This window comes from Acartia tonsa, chromosome 1, assembly GCF_053477335.1.
Source record: "Acartia tonsa isolate MP-2025a chromosome 1, ASM5347733v1, whole genome shotgun sequence".
NCBI lineage: Eukaryota > Metazoa > Arthropoda > Copepoda > Calanoida > Acartiidae > Acartia > Acartia tonsa.
The window spans coordinates 8,557,878-8,576,006 of record NC_137260.1 but is presented as its reverse complement, the minus strand read 5'-3'; the positions used below and the strand labels follow the sequence as shown (position 1 = coordinate 8,576,006).

The window sequence follows — 18,129 nt, the reverse complement described above, 5'->3', positions numbered from 1 at the left end:
TATGCTCTATACTAAAATCAAATCATCTTAGTTTAAGGCTTGTAGAGATTTTTTGATAGTATTGAAAAATGATATTATGGTTCCTAATATAATATTTTTATCTTAGTTGATAGAGGGACTGTATCTTTTATTACCATGGCATCACTAACTATTCCCACATTTTATGATGATCAAAATTAGAAGATTTTTTTAATAACCAGTTTGTCTTTTTACATTCGTACAAGATAAAATTACATTGTGATATCATTTAATGGATTTGATTCCATCAAACAGATTAATGGTGTTTTTCTGCTATTTGAAATGTGATATTTTTTAAAGAAAATAAATCTATGTTTATCGTATTTATATCATAGAAATTTGAGAACAAGTAAAAGTTAGTTGTACAGGGGTGTATATTCTGCACAAGATTTATTTTTTTTCCCCTGCTACAAAAATTTTTATTTTTTTTCCCCCCTAGATTTTTCTTAAAAAGTAGGGGGGAAAATAGAAAAATATTTAAAAAAACTCTATATTTTATTTATTTTATCCCTCCTACCACACATTTTTTTCCCCCCTAGATTTTTCTTAAAAAGTAGGGGGGAAAATAGAAAAATATTTAAAAAACTCTATATTTTATTTATTTTATCCCTCCTACCACACATTTTTTTTATTTTTTTTAACCAAGGAGGGGGGCGAAATGGAAAAAATGTTTTCAGTTTTCTTAATTTTTACATTTTTTTTCCCTCCAACCACTTATTTTTTATTTCCCCCCCCCCCCCCCCCCCCCCTGAGCCGGGGATCCCATGCAGAATATACACCCCTGTAGTTGTATTGAAGATCATATATTTTGCCTCAATCGTTCTGGTTGCCTAAAATACTATATTTAAAAATAATTTCATTTTCTTTGTGATTTGTCTAAAAAAATAGTTTTAATTAAGATTTAATCGTCCTTTCTTTGTTGTTTCAAAGTATTACGATTACTGTTTATTGCCAAATTTTTTCATATTTTTTTTTTTACAGAAAAACTCTACAAAATGTCAGCCCTGAGTCGTAAAGACGCTGTGATACCAGCTGACAGTCCTGTTGACCTTCTTCTTGACAAACATGTTGAGTTCCTGCTCAAATATGGGGAGGATCCGGACGATTATGAATACGCTATGTCGGATTTTTTAAGGTTTGGACTTTGTTTATAAGTGTAGCTTCTCTTAGATAATTCTTCAATATCTGCCTGTTATATATTATGAATATTTTGTTTCTTATATTATTTACTACATGTTTAAGTCTTTAATATAATGGTCCATTTCAAATGTTTAACCAATATGTTGATCTAATATTTAATTCCATAATATGTAGTGTATCACTTAAGGTTAGTTTAGGTTATATTGGCTTTCAGGGGCCAAGTTAGGAAAAAAACATCCTTCCTTATTTTCAATCTCGATCAAAAATGAGGCGGGTTGAGGGGAAATCCCATTACTCGATATGCACTTTGAGGGAAAGCAACGTTATTTTTTTTTGACTTAAAGAAGAGTAACTAAAATATTTTGTATAACTTTATAGTCAAATTGTGTATTTTTGCCATTAATTCTAATAAAAAAATTTGGAAAATCTCCATTCTATGTGAAAATATTTAATTATTTTAGAGTAAACGGATTATATTGGATTACGTCAGCAATGCATTTAATGGGACATATTGATAAAATGGACAAACCGGGGGTGATCAAGTTTCTTAAAGAATGCCAGGTAGATATTTTATTATAATGATTATGCTACGCTACTAAATAATTTTTGTGTTGGTTTGTTATGCATTTGTAACCATTAAGTCAGAAATAGTTGTGAGTTAAGTTTTTAAGTGTTAAGTTGAATTTGTAGTTATGTTTAATGATGTCCTACTGACGATTCTACAAAAAGTCATTTCGTTTGGTTTCTAAACATGCACATTACATCAATAATATGAAGAATTGTAATTTCTTTTTTTCAACAGACAAAAAACAGGCTATTTTTATCCTTATTTTAAGAGATGCTCAAACTAAAAATAGGTGTATGTATTTTAAGATATTTTAGTGGGGGGGGGGGGAGTTTCTTTAACCGCCTTATTCAATAATTCAAAGTTTTGCAGTTGGAATATGCTTGGACTAACTCATAGCAAAAAGCTTTAGAGCTTTATCTTATGGAGGCTTCAGATCTCACTGTTTACGTGAAAGTGTACAAACTCCCCCCTCCTATTTCTACTACTAAAAAATCGATTTTCTATCATCAAAAGAAGGAAAAGTGACTTATTAGATTTGAAACATTATGTATGAATTAAACTTAGACGGAAAGTGGCGGATTTCGGCCAGTCCAGGGTCATGACCCACATCTACTCAACACTTTATCTGCCGTTCAGGTAGGATTTTTAATTTTACATGTAAATTGAAAAATAATTGGTCTTGGTTTTACATTTAGATCTATACTGGAGTAATGCTAGATTTTTGGTTGTTTTTTTATTCAAGGTTATCCTTATATAAAATTACTAGGGTGTTTATTTGTCTGTATATCAAAGTATCTTGCTAAGCGCTGTACCGATAAAGTACCCCTTTACAGTGAAGCTTCTTCTAGGTCCAGGGAAGTTTTATAACTATTTGGGGGGATGGTACCATTACCTTCACCTTCCCAGGAGAATATAATACACCGCGCCCACCCCCCTGAAAAAAAAGTGGCGTAACCACTAGTTAGTATTTAAAGCTTTTTCTTAATTAAAAAAAAACAGTGTACTGTGTAACATGTTATTTAATGATTTATATCCAGAATATAAGAGAATGTAGTAGAAAAAAAGGAATAAAGTAAGTGTAATAAAGATTTTAAGTAAATCTAAAATAGCCGATAGTTAAAAAATTTTTATTTGTTAAGATTGCTGTGATATTTGACTGTCTGGAGGCCATTGACCAGGATGGGGTCATTAAGTACATTAAAAGCCTTCAGACAGAGCAGGGAAGCTTCATGGGAGATATCTGGGGAGAAATTGATAATAGGAAATCATACAATTCGATTTTAGATTATTATTTTCTACAACAAAAAAAATATATTTTTTGCTAAAACTTTTCTGCAACTCAAAAAAATCCTAGTAAAACTCATTTCATATTTTTTTCTTTGTTGATACCAATTGCAGTTCTACTCTAGTCTCTGATTTGCAGGAATTGATATATTTTTAAAACAAAACAATGTTTTTATTGTATGATCAATTTGATTTGATAGATTTACATTCTGTGCGGTAGCTTGTGCTTCTTTATTAGGTTAGTTTTTCTTTACAATTAAATAAGAATACATTCTGAATGAACATGAACTTGGGTGATTTGCAGGGAGGGAGGAGACATTGGAATGTAAGTAACCCAAAGTTTTAAAACTATTTTCTAACATTCATATTGGTTCAAACTTTTGGGTACCCTTATTGAATTTTGATGGATTAATTTAATTTATTAAAGTCTTAAGTAACAATAATATTTTTTTAGGAAGATTATCAGAATTAAATGTGGACAAGGCTGCAGATTTTGTCCGATCATGTTTAAATTTTGACGGAGGCTTTGGTTCTAGACCGGGTGCTGAATCACATGCTGGTAAATTCATTTTCCAGTATCGCTTTGAAACCGATTAATATCCACTGGATTAGAACCGGTTCTCAGCCATACAGAAAAATTTTGTAAAGCATTGTATTATATCCAGTTTAATACTAATATAAAGATGTTTAATCTTATAATTTTTCATTTGATTTTAATACCCATAGAAAGCTGTATATAATGCGATGCGATAAATAACTATTCTTGGTAGCCAAATTTATAGCAAATAAAAAGCAAGTTTTATTTCTTTAAAGAAACTGATGAAGGGGTTGGGGTTATTATTGCTCGATTTATTATTTTGATTTTGATAAATGAGGGGTTTCAAAGTTTTAGGTAGGGGGGAGGGTAACACTCCTTTTACACACCTTCCCCCCCCCCCCCCTTGGACGTTACATTAGTCACATATTTTTATTAAAAAAAAACAGTCTCATGATAATTTAATTCTGAATTCTTGCAGGTTTAATCTATACCTGTGTTGGTACCCTGGCAGTAACAGGACACCTTCATTATATTGACGCCGACAGGCTGGGATGGTGGCTGGCGGAAAGACAGCTCAATTCTGGAGGTATGTTTTTTTTTTAAATGATGTTTTTAGAGTTGTGCATTATTAATATATGTATAACTATTCTATAAAGTAGTAAGGTTTTATGTCTGATGCTTAAGATTTCCATAACTACTTTACCAATTGAGTTCCACATTTTTAAAAAGCTTCTTTAAAGTCCTTGGATTGTTTTAGGCTTTTCTCACTCCTTCAAATACAGAACTCTTAGATACTAGAAGCGTAGCCGCTTGTCCTATTGTATAAAGTAGTAAGTTTTTTTTGTCTGATGCTTAAGATTTTGATAATCACTGAACCGAATAAATTTTACATTTTTAGCAAGCTTCACATAGGTGTACCTTTAGCTGTTTTTCCTTAACCCTTTGATTACACAATCTAGAAGCTAGGGGCGCACTGAAAGTACTTTTAAAATGCCTGTGTGTAAATACTTTTAACAGTCATTAGCCTTTCTTACTTACTGCAAATCATCAAAGGTCATACTATAACACTATACAGGATTGAACGGACGTCCAGAAAAGTTACCTGATGTATGTTACTCCTGGTGGGTTCTGGCCAGCCTTAAAATCCTCAACAGAATTCATTGGATTGATAAAGAGAAACTAAAAACTTTTATGTTAGCTTGTCAGGTGGGTATTTTTATTATGTTTGTCTGGCACTTATTCAATCAGAAATTATTGGGTACAATGTATTTGTTGTAAGGAAAAGAAGGTCCATGGAAAGAAATAATTGAAATATCCTATTCATTCTAAATGTATAATAAATTTATGTTCTTTATTTACATGTTTAATAAGCATTTGTATATATTGTAGAAGTTCACTATAGACTTTACTGGAATTCGAATATGTCATACAGGGTGTTACAATAGAAACGTCTTTTTTAAAATCTTAATTATGCATAGAAAATAAAACAATTATATAAAATGCTTTACATATTTGGAAAACCTATTCTGGGACATTTATGTTTCAAATATTTGAAAATGATTTTTTCAATAGATTATGCCTTAAAAACCAGTTTTTCCAAAGGACTTATTTTTGAAGATTTTACAGATTTCTAGATTCTGGAAAAATATGCACATTTTTAAAATTCAAATTGAGCGGCTTGTATTAATAGTAGAAAAACGTTAGGCATACCGTTAAAATCGTCATAAACTCTAGTTTTTGGATATGTGAGAACCATTCCTGTGCTATGTATAGTATAAGAGCTACGTGGTAAAATGTTCCAAATTTCTGTAAACTTTTCAGTATTTCTCACATTTTTCAATGTAGCTCCTAAACTACAAGTAGCACTTTAATAGTACTTATATATCCAAAAAATAGAGTTTATGACGATTCTAACGATATGCATGACGTTTTACTACTATTAATACAAGCCGCGCAATTTGAATTTTAAAAATGTGCACATTTTTTCCTCAACCTTAAATCCGTAAATCTTCAAAAATAAGGCATTTGGAAAAACTGGGTTTTAAGGCATAATTTATTGAAAAAATAATTTTCAAATATTTGAAACATAAATGTCCCAGAATAGGTTTTCTAAATTCTAAAAGCATTTTATATAAGGGGGGGGGGAAGTTCTGACACATTTGCGTAAACGGTGAGTATAGGCTTTATCTTTGGACTGAGAGGATAGGTTAATAGGGATAAAATCATTCTTATATGATGAATTTCCCCCAGATTTAAGATTTTTTGGATAGGCCTCCAGGTTTCGGAGCTCCAGGCCTCCAGGTGGTCTCTGTACAGGTAAAATTGAAAAAAAAAAAAAAAATTTTTTAAGTTACAGGTCAATTTATAAAACAAAATATGCATCTTTTTTAATATTATTCACATATTTGAAGAAAAAATATGCATATTTTGTTTTATAAGTTGATTTTTAAATTAAAATTTTTTTTTTTTTTTCATTTTTACCTGTACAGAGACCACCTGGAGGCCTGGAGCTCCGGAACCTGGAGGCCTATCCAAAAAATCTTAAATCTGGGGGAAATTCATCATATAAGAATGATTTTATCCCTAATAACCTATCCTCTCAGTCCAAAGATAAAGCCTATACTCACCGTTTACGCAAATGTGTCAGAACTTCCCCCCCCCTTGTTTTATTTTCTATGCATAATTAAGATTTTAAAAAAGACGTTTCTATTGAAACACCCTGTAGCTTTTTCAAAATAAAATATTGAGATATTAGATTCAAATTTTAAAATTCGCCAATTTCAGGACAACGAAACTGGAGGATTTGCAGACAGGCCTGGAAATATGCCTGACCCTTTCCATACACTATTTGGCTTAGCGGGTCTTTCCCTCCTTGGAGAACCTAATCTAGGCACAGTTATATCTATAGATTGTAATTGAGATGCTTTTTTAAAAAACGATGACTTGTTTAAACGTTTTTTAATGACCTGCAATGGTTAAGGCATTTACTCCCACCTAGTAGCAAAGTTCTAAAATGTTACTTTGGTTCATTGATTTTAATCAAAGGTGCTGGATGTCGGAAAGAATAAATAAAATAATAAGAAAAGTTATCTGACACATAATCTATAGTATGCTGTGTATTATAGGTACTGTAAATCCTGTATTCTGTATGCCTCAGTGTGTCTTAGATAGAATAAAGGTTAAACACCAGTTAATAAAATCATGATATTTGTGATCTGTGCCAGTTAAGAGCAGAGCAGGATAAGGATTTTTGAAACAGTTTACAAATAAGTAACTATGAAAACACACTCATTTAAGGCATAATTCCAAAAAAAGTGTTTTAATTTTGTATTGTATAAGGGGCTATAATTCTTTTTTTATTTTGTTTTGAAGGAAAAATTTATAAATGCTAAAAAAGATTACAATAAATTATTTTATGATCCTCATTTTACTTTTACTTTTAATTAGGGTTGGGCCGGATACTTTTTTGGCCGAATACCGGATATCCGGCTGATTTTAAATGCCGGATATCCGGTAACCGGCCGGATATTCGGCCAACGCCGGATATCCGGCAAATATCCGGTTATCCGGCCAAATTACCGGATATCCGGCCGGATAACCGGCCAAATTACCAGATATTAAAGTAGTAAAAAAAAAATTTCTTCAGAATTCTTATATAAAGGGGGGGGGGGGAAATGTGGTGACTCGTGCCACGACATACCAGCAATTTTATTTTGGGTGTTACTCCCTTAGTTTTAGAGATAATTGGGTGAAATCTTTTGGGCTGGGTCACTAATTACCCCAACTAGAGGTATCTTTCAAAAAAAACGGCGGCGGGTCCGCCGCTCCCGCCGTTCGCCGCCATTTTCTGCCGCCGCCAAAAAAAAATTTTTTATTGCATTTCTCGCCGAATTAGGCAATTTGGAATCATTTGAGACCATGTTATTTTTTTCAAAAATTTTTTCCCTTATAACCAACCCTGCGGGGGGACTTCGTCATTTTTTTCAAATTCTCGTTTATCAAGGTATATCTTAAATTCAGTGCCTCTCCTAAGCTTTTAAAGATATTGAGACAAAACCTTTTGAGGTAGATCAGTAAAAAATATTTGAATAAAAAATGGCGGCGGTACCGCCGCTCCCGCCTTCGACCGCCATTTTCCGCCGCCGCCGCCAAAATTTTTTTTATTGCATTTCTCGCCGAATTAGGCAATTTGGAATCATTTGAGACCATATTATTTTTTTCAAAAATTTTTCCCCGTACAAGCCGTCCTGTGGGCGGCGGAAAATGGCAGTGGATGGCGGGAGCGGTGGTACCGCCGCCATTTTTTATTCAAATATTTTTTTGCTGATCTACCTCAAAAGATTTTGTTTCAATATCTTTAAAAGCACAGGAGAAGCACTGAATTTAAGATATACCTTAATAAACGAGAATTTGAAAAAAATGATTAAGTCCCCCTGCAGGGTTGGTTATAAGGAGAAAATTTTTTGAAAAAAATAACATGGTCTCAAATGATTCCAAATTGCCTAATTCGGCGAGAAATGCAATAAAAAAAATTTTGGCGGCGGCGGCGGAAAATGGCGGTGGACGGCGGGAGCGGCGGTACCGCCGCCATTTTTTATTCAAATATTTTTTACTTATCTACCTCAAAAGGTTTTGTCTCAATATCTTTAAAAGCTTAGGAGAGGCACTGAATTTAAGATATACCTTGATAAACGAGAATTTGAATAAAATAAATAAGTCCCCCCGCAGGGTTGGTTATAAGGGGAAAAATTTTTGAAAAAAATAACATGGTCTCAAATGATTCCAAATTGCCTAATTCGGCGAGAAATGCAATAAAATTTTTTTTTTTGGCGGCGGCGGAAAATGGCGGCGAACGGCGGGAGCGGCGGACCCGCCGCCGTTTTTTTTGAAAGATACCTCTAGTTGGGGTAATTAGTGACCCAGCCCAAAAGATTACACCCAATTATCTCTAAAACTAAGGGAGTAGCACCCAAAATAAAATTGCTGGTATGTCGTGGCACGAGTCACCACATTTCCCCCCCCCCCCCCCTTACATAAAGTTAAACTTATTCAGAAAAATGTTCTTCTAGCTTCAATAATAAGAAAATTATAGCCATTTAAGATTTTAAAAAGCAGAGATTTTTGGTGTAAAGTATAAAAAATTATAGAGCCGGATATCCGGCCACACCGGATATCCGGCCCAACCCTACTTTTAATCTACTTTAGCTGCTTTGGTAAACCATTTTCACAAAAAAATCTTTGTCCCTGCTATTTTTATTTTCTTTTGTATTTACAGAACCAGTGATGTGATTTATACTTTTTATTAGATTGCTGCCAAATTACCTAATACCTTATTTTAATAGAATTGAATCTGTTAAGGATTAATCTTTTTTTGCTCGTAATCTTTTAAAGAATGTTTTTTTTTTAAATTACACAGATGGAACAAAACTGAATCCACTTACCTATGACAAAAATTAATAAATATTTTTGTTCCATTGCATTGCATAAAATACCCTTTTAAAAGTAAATTAATCATTCCTACAAATACAAGCCTAGTCCTCTTCCTTATTATATTGATTATACATTTTGTATCTATTTAATTTATTACTGATTACAGATATTTTATAAAACCAAAAGATGGTAGAAGGCCCTGGGTGTAAACTAAAGGGAGAAAAGATGAAAGGGAAAATATTGGGGCAAACTGTAAAATCAATTTCAGGTAAAATAACATAATATGTGGTTTTTGTAATAAAGTCAGTTTCTTAAGGTTTTAGAGTTAAGATATAAAAATTACATTCTTCAAAAACAGCAAGTACCAAACTTAATGCTATAAACTGTTATGCAAAAGCATAAAAAAACCTTTGGCCATTAAACACCTTTGTGAAGTCTAAAGTACTCAAATTTCAAAGACATAATTAGATATTTGTTGACAGTTCGTCAAAGGAATAATTCAAATAGAATATATCTCTAAAGATAATTTTTATAGGAAATGCAATAGAGAATAGACCAAAACGTGATTTGGAAAAACCAACTCCTTTTCATAACTTAATAAATAGGAAGGTAAAAATCAATTGGTAAAATTACATTTAATACTAGAAAGATATTACAATGTTAAGTACATTAAAAAAATAATTCTTTCTTTTTAGATTATAGATGTAAAAACGCTGGGGAAAGAACTTTTTATATTCTTTTGTTCTGGAGAATGTTTGAGGGTCCATTTTCTAATGGCTGGATTTGTCAGGTAAAAACAGGAATAAGACAATATAATCTCCATATCTTTTATTCTTATTTTAATCTTATTATGACATTCGAGGGATAAATTTGTATTTCATGTAAGCGAAGACACACCTCCATCCTTGAATTGTTTGCTAAAAATGTAAACAATGAAAGGCCTTTATTACAATTGGAAGGGGATATCAATGAATATGATCTCTAAATATTCTTGAAAATGGATGCAATTAATCAATACTTAAATACAACATTTCGCAAGACAATGAAATGATAATACTATTTCTCTCCCGTATTCATTCGAAACAGATTAATATCTGTTGGATAAGAACCGGTTCTCATCCATACGAAATTATTTCTAGCATCGTTTTATATCCAGTTTTCTACGAATACAAAAATGTACAATCATAAGATTAAAAATGGTTTTAATCTTATAACTGTACATTTTATATCAGCGCAAAGCTGTTAATACGATGAGAGAAATAACTAGGTATTAATATTTCTATTGACACAAATAATCAATCAATAACATTAAGGTATAACGGTGCATCAGAAGATCCTGACGAGGGAGCAAAAAAGAAAACTCCTGAAAAACCGAGGTAAAAATATTTTATTAAGACACTGGAATTTATCTCTGCATTAACTCAAAGTAAAATGATAGGTAACCAAATACACTCAACAAACAGTCTTATTTTCGAACATTTTTTTGAATATAGAAAAGGTTCAAAGAATGTTTCAACTACCTAATACTTTAAAATTAGAAAACATAAAGATTTATGAAAACTCAACCTCACTTTTATATTTAGACTGCAACTAAACTTAGACAAAGATGTTGTTAGCATGTATCAATGCTCTACAGAAATGAGAAATTCAGATGAGGTAAGATTTTTATATATGTTTGATATATTATTGTTTAGAAGCACAGCTACTGTAACTGTACAGTAACTGATTCTGTAGTCTGAATGTGAATAATCATTAAAAATATTTACTAACTAAATAATTAAGAAACATAAGATGCTTTACTTTTAAACAATTCACCGTTTTCTTCATTAAAAATACTTTTATTCTGCAATAAGTAGTTTCTGGCTTACAATTTATCTACAGGGTGAGTCAGAAAAAACTGAGTTTTCCGATTTTCTGATACAACCAGTAGGAATATGGAAAAAACAATTATAGGTTCTTGTTCTCTATAAAAATATACATTAAACTTAGAAAAGGTGTTTTTGAATATCTCTGAAAACAACGGCGCTTTTTAGAGCATAAAGATTTCAAAAAGTGTGTGTGATGACTTTTTCGGCCATTATTTTGTACTTTTTAGGTAGATTTATGAATAATAAAAAATGTCTACCATTCTAAAAAGATAAACAAACAAATTTTTTGATTATTAAAATTTGTATTTAACATATTGTAAATATTTAACATCTTAAAAATACAATTTATTTAAATTGAATTATCACATTATAAATCAAACGTTTTGTTGTAACCTATTGTTAAGATTTAATGCTCCATGACCGGAAAACCATCTCATGACCCGAAATATTTCATCTTGTTACCTAAATTCCTACCCCCTCCCCCTGAATTTCCTCTATATTTGGTGCAAGACTGGATTTAATCTCCAAAATCTCCGCCCCCTTTTGACAAATTATACTTGTGTGTTATAATCCATAATAATAACTTCATTTAAATAGGGTAGGGTTTCTAAAAGGCATTTTCATTTTAAAAATTCAAACCTTGATAACTTTTTTATCTTAAGAGATTTTTTTGTCAAATAAAAAGGTTTTTTTTCTTTTTACTATAAGCTACGTTATTATAGAAGATTCTTTTAAACCACATGCATTACAATCAAGAAATATGAAAAAATGACAAATTGCAGTATTCTAAAAATGCTTTTGTGAGGCGCCAAAAAGCATTGCACCTTTAAAACTCATTTAAGTACTTTTCTTAGACCTTTTTCTAAATAAATATTGAAATTTTATGATTTTTTTTATACAAAATAGATGAGTTATTTTAATTTTTCTTGATCAACATTTTTCACACAAGGCATTTTTTGACACCATACACCTATCATAGAGGCCGCATTTTTAGAGATAATGAAAAACACCTTTTACAAGTTTGATGTGCTTTTGTACAGAGAACAAGGATATATGATAATTTTTTCTATATTCCTTCTGGTTGTTTCTGAAAATCGAAAAACTCAGTTTTTTCTTACTCACCCTGTATAATATTTATAGACTGAGAAAAGATGGAACAATATGATAGAACTGGATATTTGTTGGAAACAGTTTAACCATGAAAGAGCAACTAAGGTAGAATTAAACTCTTGTGATATATTGGAAATAGTTTAGGATACAAAGTTGTTTTGTTTAGCCACAATACTAAAGTTTTTGTATTTAAATTTTTACTCATTTTTTTCTCTTTTATCATCATAAATACCTAATGAATTTAATATTACTTGGATATTACACAAGATTATCATGTACTCTTGAAAGGGGTTAAAGTAATGACCGCCCCATTAACCCCCTTACTACATCCTCTTCCCTCCTACTAAATGAACAAACGGACCAATAAAATATGTCCATGTTATCAACCTAAATTGACAAAAAAAAATTCCCCTGTCGTGATATCCACGTATACCTATTAAATATCCATTTAATTAATGAAGATATTAGTTAAGTAACATTTAACAATACATCATTCTAAAACTTTTAAGGAAATTCTTGATCCGAGAAACAATGAGAGATTAATATGTGACGTCATTCTGGATCAAGAAATTCTTCCTGGGGTTGGAAATATCATTAAGAATGAGGCATTGTTTGATGCAGGTAGATGGATGGACATATTGATAGATAGACGGATAGACAGATTGACAGATAGCTTTAAGACGTAAAAACATATGTTTAAACTGTTAATGATTCTAACAAATGAATATTCAGATATTAGGATATAAAAATATTTTTGATTTAAGAGTATACAAACATATTTTGTGTACACAAACTTCTAGAAATTCGAGAAGATTATAAGCTTTACTCATATAGTGTCTGTTGCGCACTAATCTCTCCTTTTTTAAAATAAATTTAAACAAGGATGACAACATCCATAAGTAGCGAAGCACAAAAAATCGTAGATGGGAATACGTACAGGTAGATTTAAAAGGTTTTACTAAAATCAAGAATAGATTTATTGGATAAAGTAAATATGAAACCTTGTTTTATTTTGTATGATGACGATGGTCAAAGTAAATTATATTAAAGATGCTCATAACAATGGGAAAAATTATTTTGATACTGATATCCCATAAAAGTTTGAAAATTGGATCAAAATAAACAAAGATCTTGGGAAATATGTAAAACGTATAAAAATAGCCAAAAACCTGATAAAAGGCAGTCTGGCCGCCATGGTTGTTTTCTTAAAACGACAAAAAATTTAATTTTTAAATCCTTAAAAACTTCAAAAATTTGGAAAATCGGACCATATACACTGAAGATATGGAAAAAAGTAATAAATATATTTATAAATAGCCTAAAACCTGCCAAAAAGGCAGTCTGGCCGTCATGGTTATTTCCTTTAACGACGGGAAATTTAATTTTGATATCTACAACTGAAAAAATTTTGAAAATCGGACTATAAACACTGAAGATATGTTAAAAATATAAAAAAAAACAGCCTAAAACCTGCTGTAAAGGCAGTCTGGCCGTCATGGTTGTCTTCTTTCAAAGACGGGAAATTTAATTTTGATATCTATAACTGAAAAAATTTTGAAAATCGGACCATACACTGAAGATATTGAGAAAAATGTGAAAAATATAAAAATAGCCTAAAACCTGCTAAAAAGGCAGTCTGGCCTTCATGATTGTTTCTTTAAACGACAGGAAATTTAATTTTGATATCTGTAACTGAAAAAATTTTGAAAATCGGACCATAAACACTGAAGATATGGAGAAAAATGTGAAAAATATAAAAATAGCCTAAAACCTGCTAAAAATCGGTCCGACCGCAAATGATGTTTTATAGTCAATTGTGCTCCTTAATAATGGGAATGTTGTCAAAAAATTTCAGCATTCTATTTTTTATAGGAGCTGAGTAAATCCCATTTCCTCCATAGCGTTACGGACGGACTGACTGACTGACTGACTGACGGACGGACGGACAAAGTGAATTATAGAGTAGCTTCGCTACTAAAAAGATGATGTGGATGTAGATGTGTTTTCTCTGTCTAGCCTATGAGGGGGGCACTAACCCTGCAGTGCTCAACTTTTTGGGACTAACCAGTGCCAAATATGGACTAACCTAACTTGACCTAAAGTAACATGACGGTAAACTACTTGCACCCTTTCATTCATTTTTAGTAGCGAAGCTACTCTATAATTCGCTTTGTCCGTCCGTCAGTCCGTCAGTCCGTCCGTCAGTCCGTCAGTCCGTCCGTCAGTCCGTCAGTCCGTCCGTAACGCTATGGGGGAAATGGGATTTACTCAGCCCCTTTAAAAGATAGAAAGCTGAAATTTTTTGACAACATTCCCATTAGTAAGGAGCACAATTAACTATAAAACATCAATGGCGGTCAGACGGCTTTTTAGCAGGTTTTAGGCTATTTTTTTATTATCCACATTTTTCCTCATATCTTTGGTGTTTATGGTCCGATTTTCAAACTTTTTTCAATTAAAGATATCAATATTAAATTTCCCATCGTTGGAAGAAAACAACAATGACAGTCAGACTGCCTTTTTGCAGGTTTTTGGCTATTTTTTTATTTTTTACATTTTCCCCCATATCTTTGGTGTTTATGGACCGATTTTCAAAATTTTTTCAGTTAAAGATATAAAAATTAAATTTCCGGTCATTTGAAGAAATCAACAATGACGGTCAGACTGCCTTTTTGCAGGTTTTTGGCTATTTTTATATTTTTTACATTTTCCCATATATCTTTGGTGTTTATTAATCGATTTTCAAAATTTTTTCAGTTAAAGATATCAAAAATAAATTTCCCGTCATTTGAAAAAAACAACAATGACCGTCAGTCCCATTCACGAAATTTTGTACTTCGCTACTTATGGATGTTGTCATCCTTGTTTTCTATTCAATTCATTTTAAAATTATAGGAGGAGGGGGGGGGGGGTTATCAGTACTTAACAGAGTACTTTATGTGAAAGCTCCAAACAAAAATAAATCATTTTTAGGAATAAATCCATTGACAAAAGTGAAAGACCTGACCTATGCTCACGCCTCAAGATTAGTGAAAATGAACAGAGATTTCTCCATGATTTTCTATGATTGTAGAAAAAATGGGAAACCACTTTCTAAATTCTACAAAATGTACAGGTAAATTTTAAGTAAGATAAAGATTAAAAATCAGGGATTTAAGGGGATAAGACAATGACCGATAAATTGATGTACATCCCCATTGATGATACACAACATTTCTTCTGCAGATTACAATAATTGGTTTGGACACTTAACTTAATGAATCAACCAATCAAAATTAAATAAAAGGTTGTTACGCCAACGAATAAGAAAATGTTATTGAAACCTTTGGGGACTAGTATGAAAAACAGCCCATTGTTCCCTTCATCCCTGGTAATAAATTCAATTTAAGTAAATAAAGATTAAATGTAAAAATACACTCTACACTTCTAATCTTTAAGAAACACAAACATGTCATGAATTAAACGTTTTTCTTTCTGTAATTCTATTCTAAGGTATGTGTTTCAGGTTCAGTAAATGTAAACAATGTGAAGGAAAGGTAAACATTTTAAAACCAGTACCTACCTTTTTTTTTGAAAGAAAATAAACGGACCTTTGACGTTTTAAAATTACTACTGTCTTTGCAATAAATGTAAGTTTAAGTATTAAGTAGTTATATATGTTTAATTCAGTTAACTACCTGCCCCTAGTGACGGAGACCTTTGTTCTAGCGGTATGTAAACATGCATATAGCATTATTATTTGCTGTTGGACTTACTTGTCCTTGTTAAGGTAACAAAATGTAAACCAGGAGAATATGAAAGAGGAACCTATTACTGTGCTGTGTGCCAGGATAACTCCATGAAGGCCGGACCATCAAAAAACAGCCTCATAGGTTGGACTACGGGGGTATGATAATTTTATATATCCTATTATATATGTAAAGTAGTAAGGTTTTTTTCTGAAGTTGAAGATTTAGAACTGATTGAGTTCTTGATTTTAGGGAAGCTTCACATAGATCCTGGGATAGTTCTAGGCTATATTTCTTCCTCCTTTTTACGCTTTAAACGAAGAGCGCCTATATGCAAGCGGTGTACAAATAAGAATTATGTTTAGGTTAGTCAAACCTGGACGTGTACTGCGTGTACATTTGAAAACAAGCCTGGGTCTGTCAGCTGTTTTACATGTGGTACCAGCAAGGCTAAGAGAAAATCTTCAGGTGTTTATGCAAAAAAGTAATTTTAAAGTTAGATGGTTGAGAAAAATTTTAGGAAGGGAGGGAACCCAAAGTTTTTTTATTCGTTGAGTATTATAAAACTTTGGGGACTTTAATATAATTCTGATTGGCTGGTTCAATAAATTGAGTGTCCAAACGTTTCAACCACTAATCATGATCTACATAAGGGGTAATTTTAAAATTTCTTAAATTAAATATTACTTATTGGTCAAACTCTGCATCTTATTGTACAACTTCACCCTGTGATAGTATTAAAGAAAAAAAATATTTTTCAGTTATAATATTGCTTAAAAAAAAGGAAAGTGTTTTTTAAGTTCCAAATTTCATCTATAAATACTAAAAATCAAAGTATTATATTACAATACAATGCAATTAAGACTGATTTCAATTTAATAAAAAAATTTAAGATGTCAACAATATCTGGACATTTTTCTGGTGATTTTTATATCCAGATATTTTTATTCATTGATTTGTACATACAATGAATTAACAGATAATGGAATCCATCCATTTGGGCAGAGTAAACCTAAAATGGCCAAAACTGAGACTACAAGTGGTTCTAACAAAGTATTGGCGGAGAAGAATGAAATAAATTCTAATGGGAAAGATAAAGAAGGTATGTGTTGTTTCAATTCGATATTTACAATGATCAAATAAAACAATGTTTAATAGATAACTCTAAAACTAGGAGGGAGGTGACAATGGACTGTTATTGCACTAGTCCCTAAAGTTTTAAATTAATTTTTCTTGAATTTTTATTGGTTAGTTTATTAAGCTGAGTGTTCAAACTTTTCAATCACTAATTGTAATCTACAGAAGTGGTAATATTGTGTGTTTGTTATCATTAGGAATGTATATCAATTTACTGACCATTGTCTTATCCCTTTAGATCCCTGACTTGTAACCCTTGATGATTCTTCTCGGATGAAAATATATAAATTCATTTTTTAGGCGAAAAAGAGATGTGCAAAGGGCACAAAAAGGCCTGTGTGATGAAAACAGTTGCTAAAGTTGGAGAAAATAAAGGAAGAGCGTTTTGGTCTTGTCCAATGCCTAGGTATAATTTCATTTTTTAGATTAGTAAAAAGTTTCTTAAATTGAAAATTTATTCAAAAAATTTAGTAGTGAAGTTTCGTGATGTCTATCAATTTATTTTGGATTTATGACCACTGAATCTGATTAATCAGAGCGCATGCTCTTTAAATCACTTAGTGCGTATTTTCATCCATCGCTTCGACATTATAATTATATTTAAATATTTAATTTTAGAGGAAAAAGTTGTGATCATTTTAGCTGGGCTGATTTACATCATCCAAAGTAAGTTCTTTTTTTTCTAAATGGATTAATGTGGAGCTTTTCAGCACTTCAGATTCATAAAAAAAATTACGGAATTAAAGTATTTATAATATCTCTAACAACTCCCTCACTGGTACGATTGTACCTATATAACTTGTGTTAAAGTAGTTTAAGAATGCATCATTTTTCTTTAAATATGTAAATAACATTCAAAAAGATGCATACTTTGTTTTATAAGTTGACCTTTAACTCTTCAAACATAATTTTACCTGACCAGAGACCAGCTCCTAAACCTGGAGGCCTGCAGCTCCTGAACCTGGAGGCCTACCCAAAAAATCATAGAACTTGGGAAAATTATCATGATAAGAATGATTTTATCCCTAAAACCCTTTCCTCTCAGTCCAAAGATAAAGACTCTATACACCTTTTACGCAAATGTGTCAAAACTACCCCCTTTCCCCCATATTTCTGCGCTACTTATGAACATAATCATCTTTGTTCCCTCAGATGTAAGCACGGAAGTATAACCATAAAACGTGAAGTATACAAGCAGAATCAGAACAATGGCCGCAGTTTTTACATCTGTCCCAAAAATCCCAAGGCAAAGCAATGTGACTTTTTCATGTGGGCGGATGAACAAGGAAAATGATATACAAAGAAAAT

General features: G+C 31.7%; 3 protein-coding genes across 3 annotated transcripts in view; all 3 read left to right on the top strand.

Moving 5' to 3' along the window:
• LOC145312037 (uncharacterized) overlaps nucleotides 1-359 on the top strand; it is a 242,459-nt gene extending 242,100 nt beyond the window's left edge. The window contains exon 25 of the mRNA XM_080151163.1: nucleotides 107-359. Coding sequence (XP_080007289.1) covers nucleotides 107-180 — 74 coding nt within the window. The 3' untranslated portion in view covers nucleotides 181-359. The remainder of the gene's footprint in view (nucleotides 1-106) is intronic.
• Nucleotides 360-1,013: 654 nt separating this feature from the next.
• RabGGTb (geranylgeranyl transferase type-2 subunit beta) lies at nucleotides 1,014-6,682 on the top strand. Its single transcript, XM_080166080.1, has 8 exons — nucleotides 1,014-1,153; nucleotides 1,620-1,719; nucleotides 2,291-2,362; nucleotides 2,866-2,918; nucleotides 3,469-3,569; nucleotides 4,027-4,134; nucleotides 4,624-4,754; nucleotides 6,674-6,682. The coding sequence occupies exons 1-8, from the start codon at nucleotides 1,014-1,016 to the stop codon at nucleotides 6,680-6,682; spliced, it is 714 nt and encodes a 237-aa protein (XP_080022206.1).
• Nucleotides 6,683-9,071: 2,389 nt separating this feature from the next.
• LOC145312131 (endonuclease 8-like 3) lies at nucleotides 9,072-18,127 on the top strand. The gene is made up of 15 exons (XM_080151279.1): nucleotides 9,072-9,246; nucleotides 9,514-9,587; nucleotides 9,674-9,768; nucleotides 10,292-10,354; nucleotides 10,562-10,634; nucleotides 11,987-12,061; nucleotides 12,466-12,577; nucleotides 14,930-15,071; nucleotides 15,462-15,492; nucleotides 15,726-15,842; nucleotides 16,050-16,152; nucleotides 16,664-16,786; nucleotides 17,122-17,227; nucleotides 17,440-17,487; nucleotides 17,974-18,127. The coding sequence occupies exons 1-15, from the start codon at nucleotides 9,165-9,167 to the stop codon at nucleotides 18,113-18,115; spliced, it is 1,386 nt and encodes a 461-aa protein (XP_080007405.1). The 5' UTR covers nucleotides 9,072-9,164; the 3' UTR covers nucleotides 18,116-18,127.
• Nucleotides 18,128-18,129: the final 2 nt, after the last annotated feature.

Coding starts and splice junctions, on each gene's coding strand:
- LOC145312131 (XM_080151279.1), top strand. CDS start 9,165: ATGGTAGAAGGCCCTGGGTGTAAACTAAAGGGAGAAAAGATGAAAGGG. Junction 9,588..9,673: donor ATAACTTAATAAATAGGAAG/GTAAAAATCAAT, acceptor CTTTCTTTTTAG/ATTATAGATGTAAAAACGCT. Junction 15,493..15,725: donor GTAAACAATGTGAAGGAAAG/GTAAACATTTTA, acceptor GTCCTTGTTAAG/GTAACAAAATGTAAACCAGG.
- RabGGTb (XM_080166080.1), top strand. CDS start 1,014: ATGTCAGCCCTGAGTCGTAAAGACGCTGTGATACCAGCTGACAGTCCT. Junction 1,720..2,290: donor AGTTTCTTAAAGAATGCCAG/GTAGATATTTTA, acceptor AATTAAACTTAG/ACGGAAAGTGGCGGATTTCG. Junction 3,570..4,026: donor GGGTGCTGAATCACATGCTG/GTAAATTCATTT, acceptor GAATTCTTGCAG/GTTTAATCTATACCTGTGTT.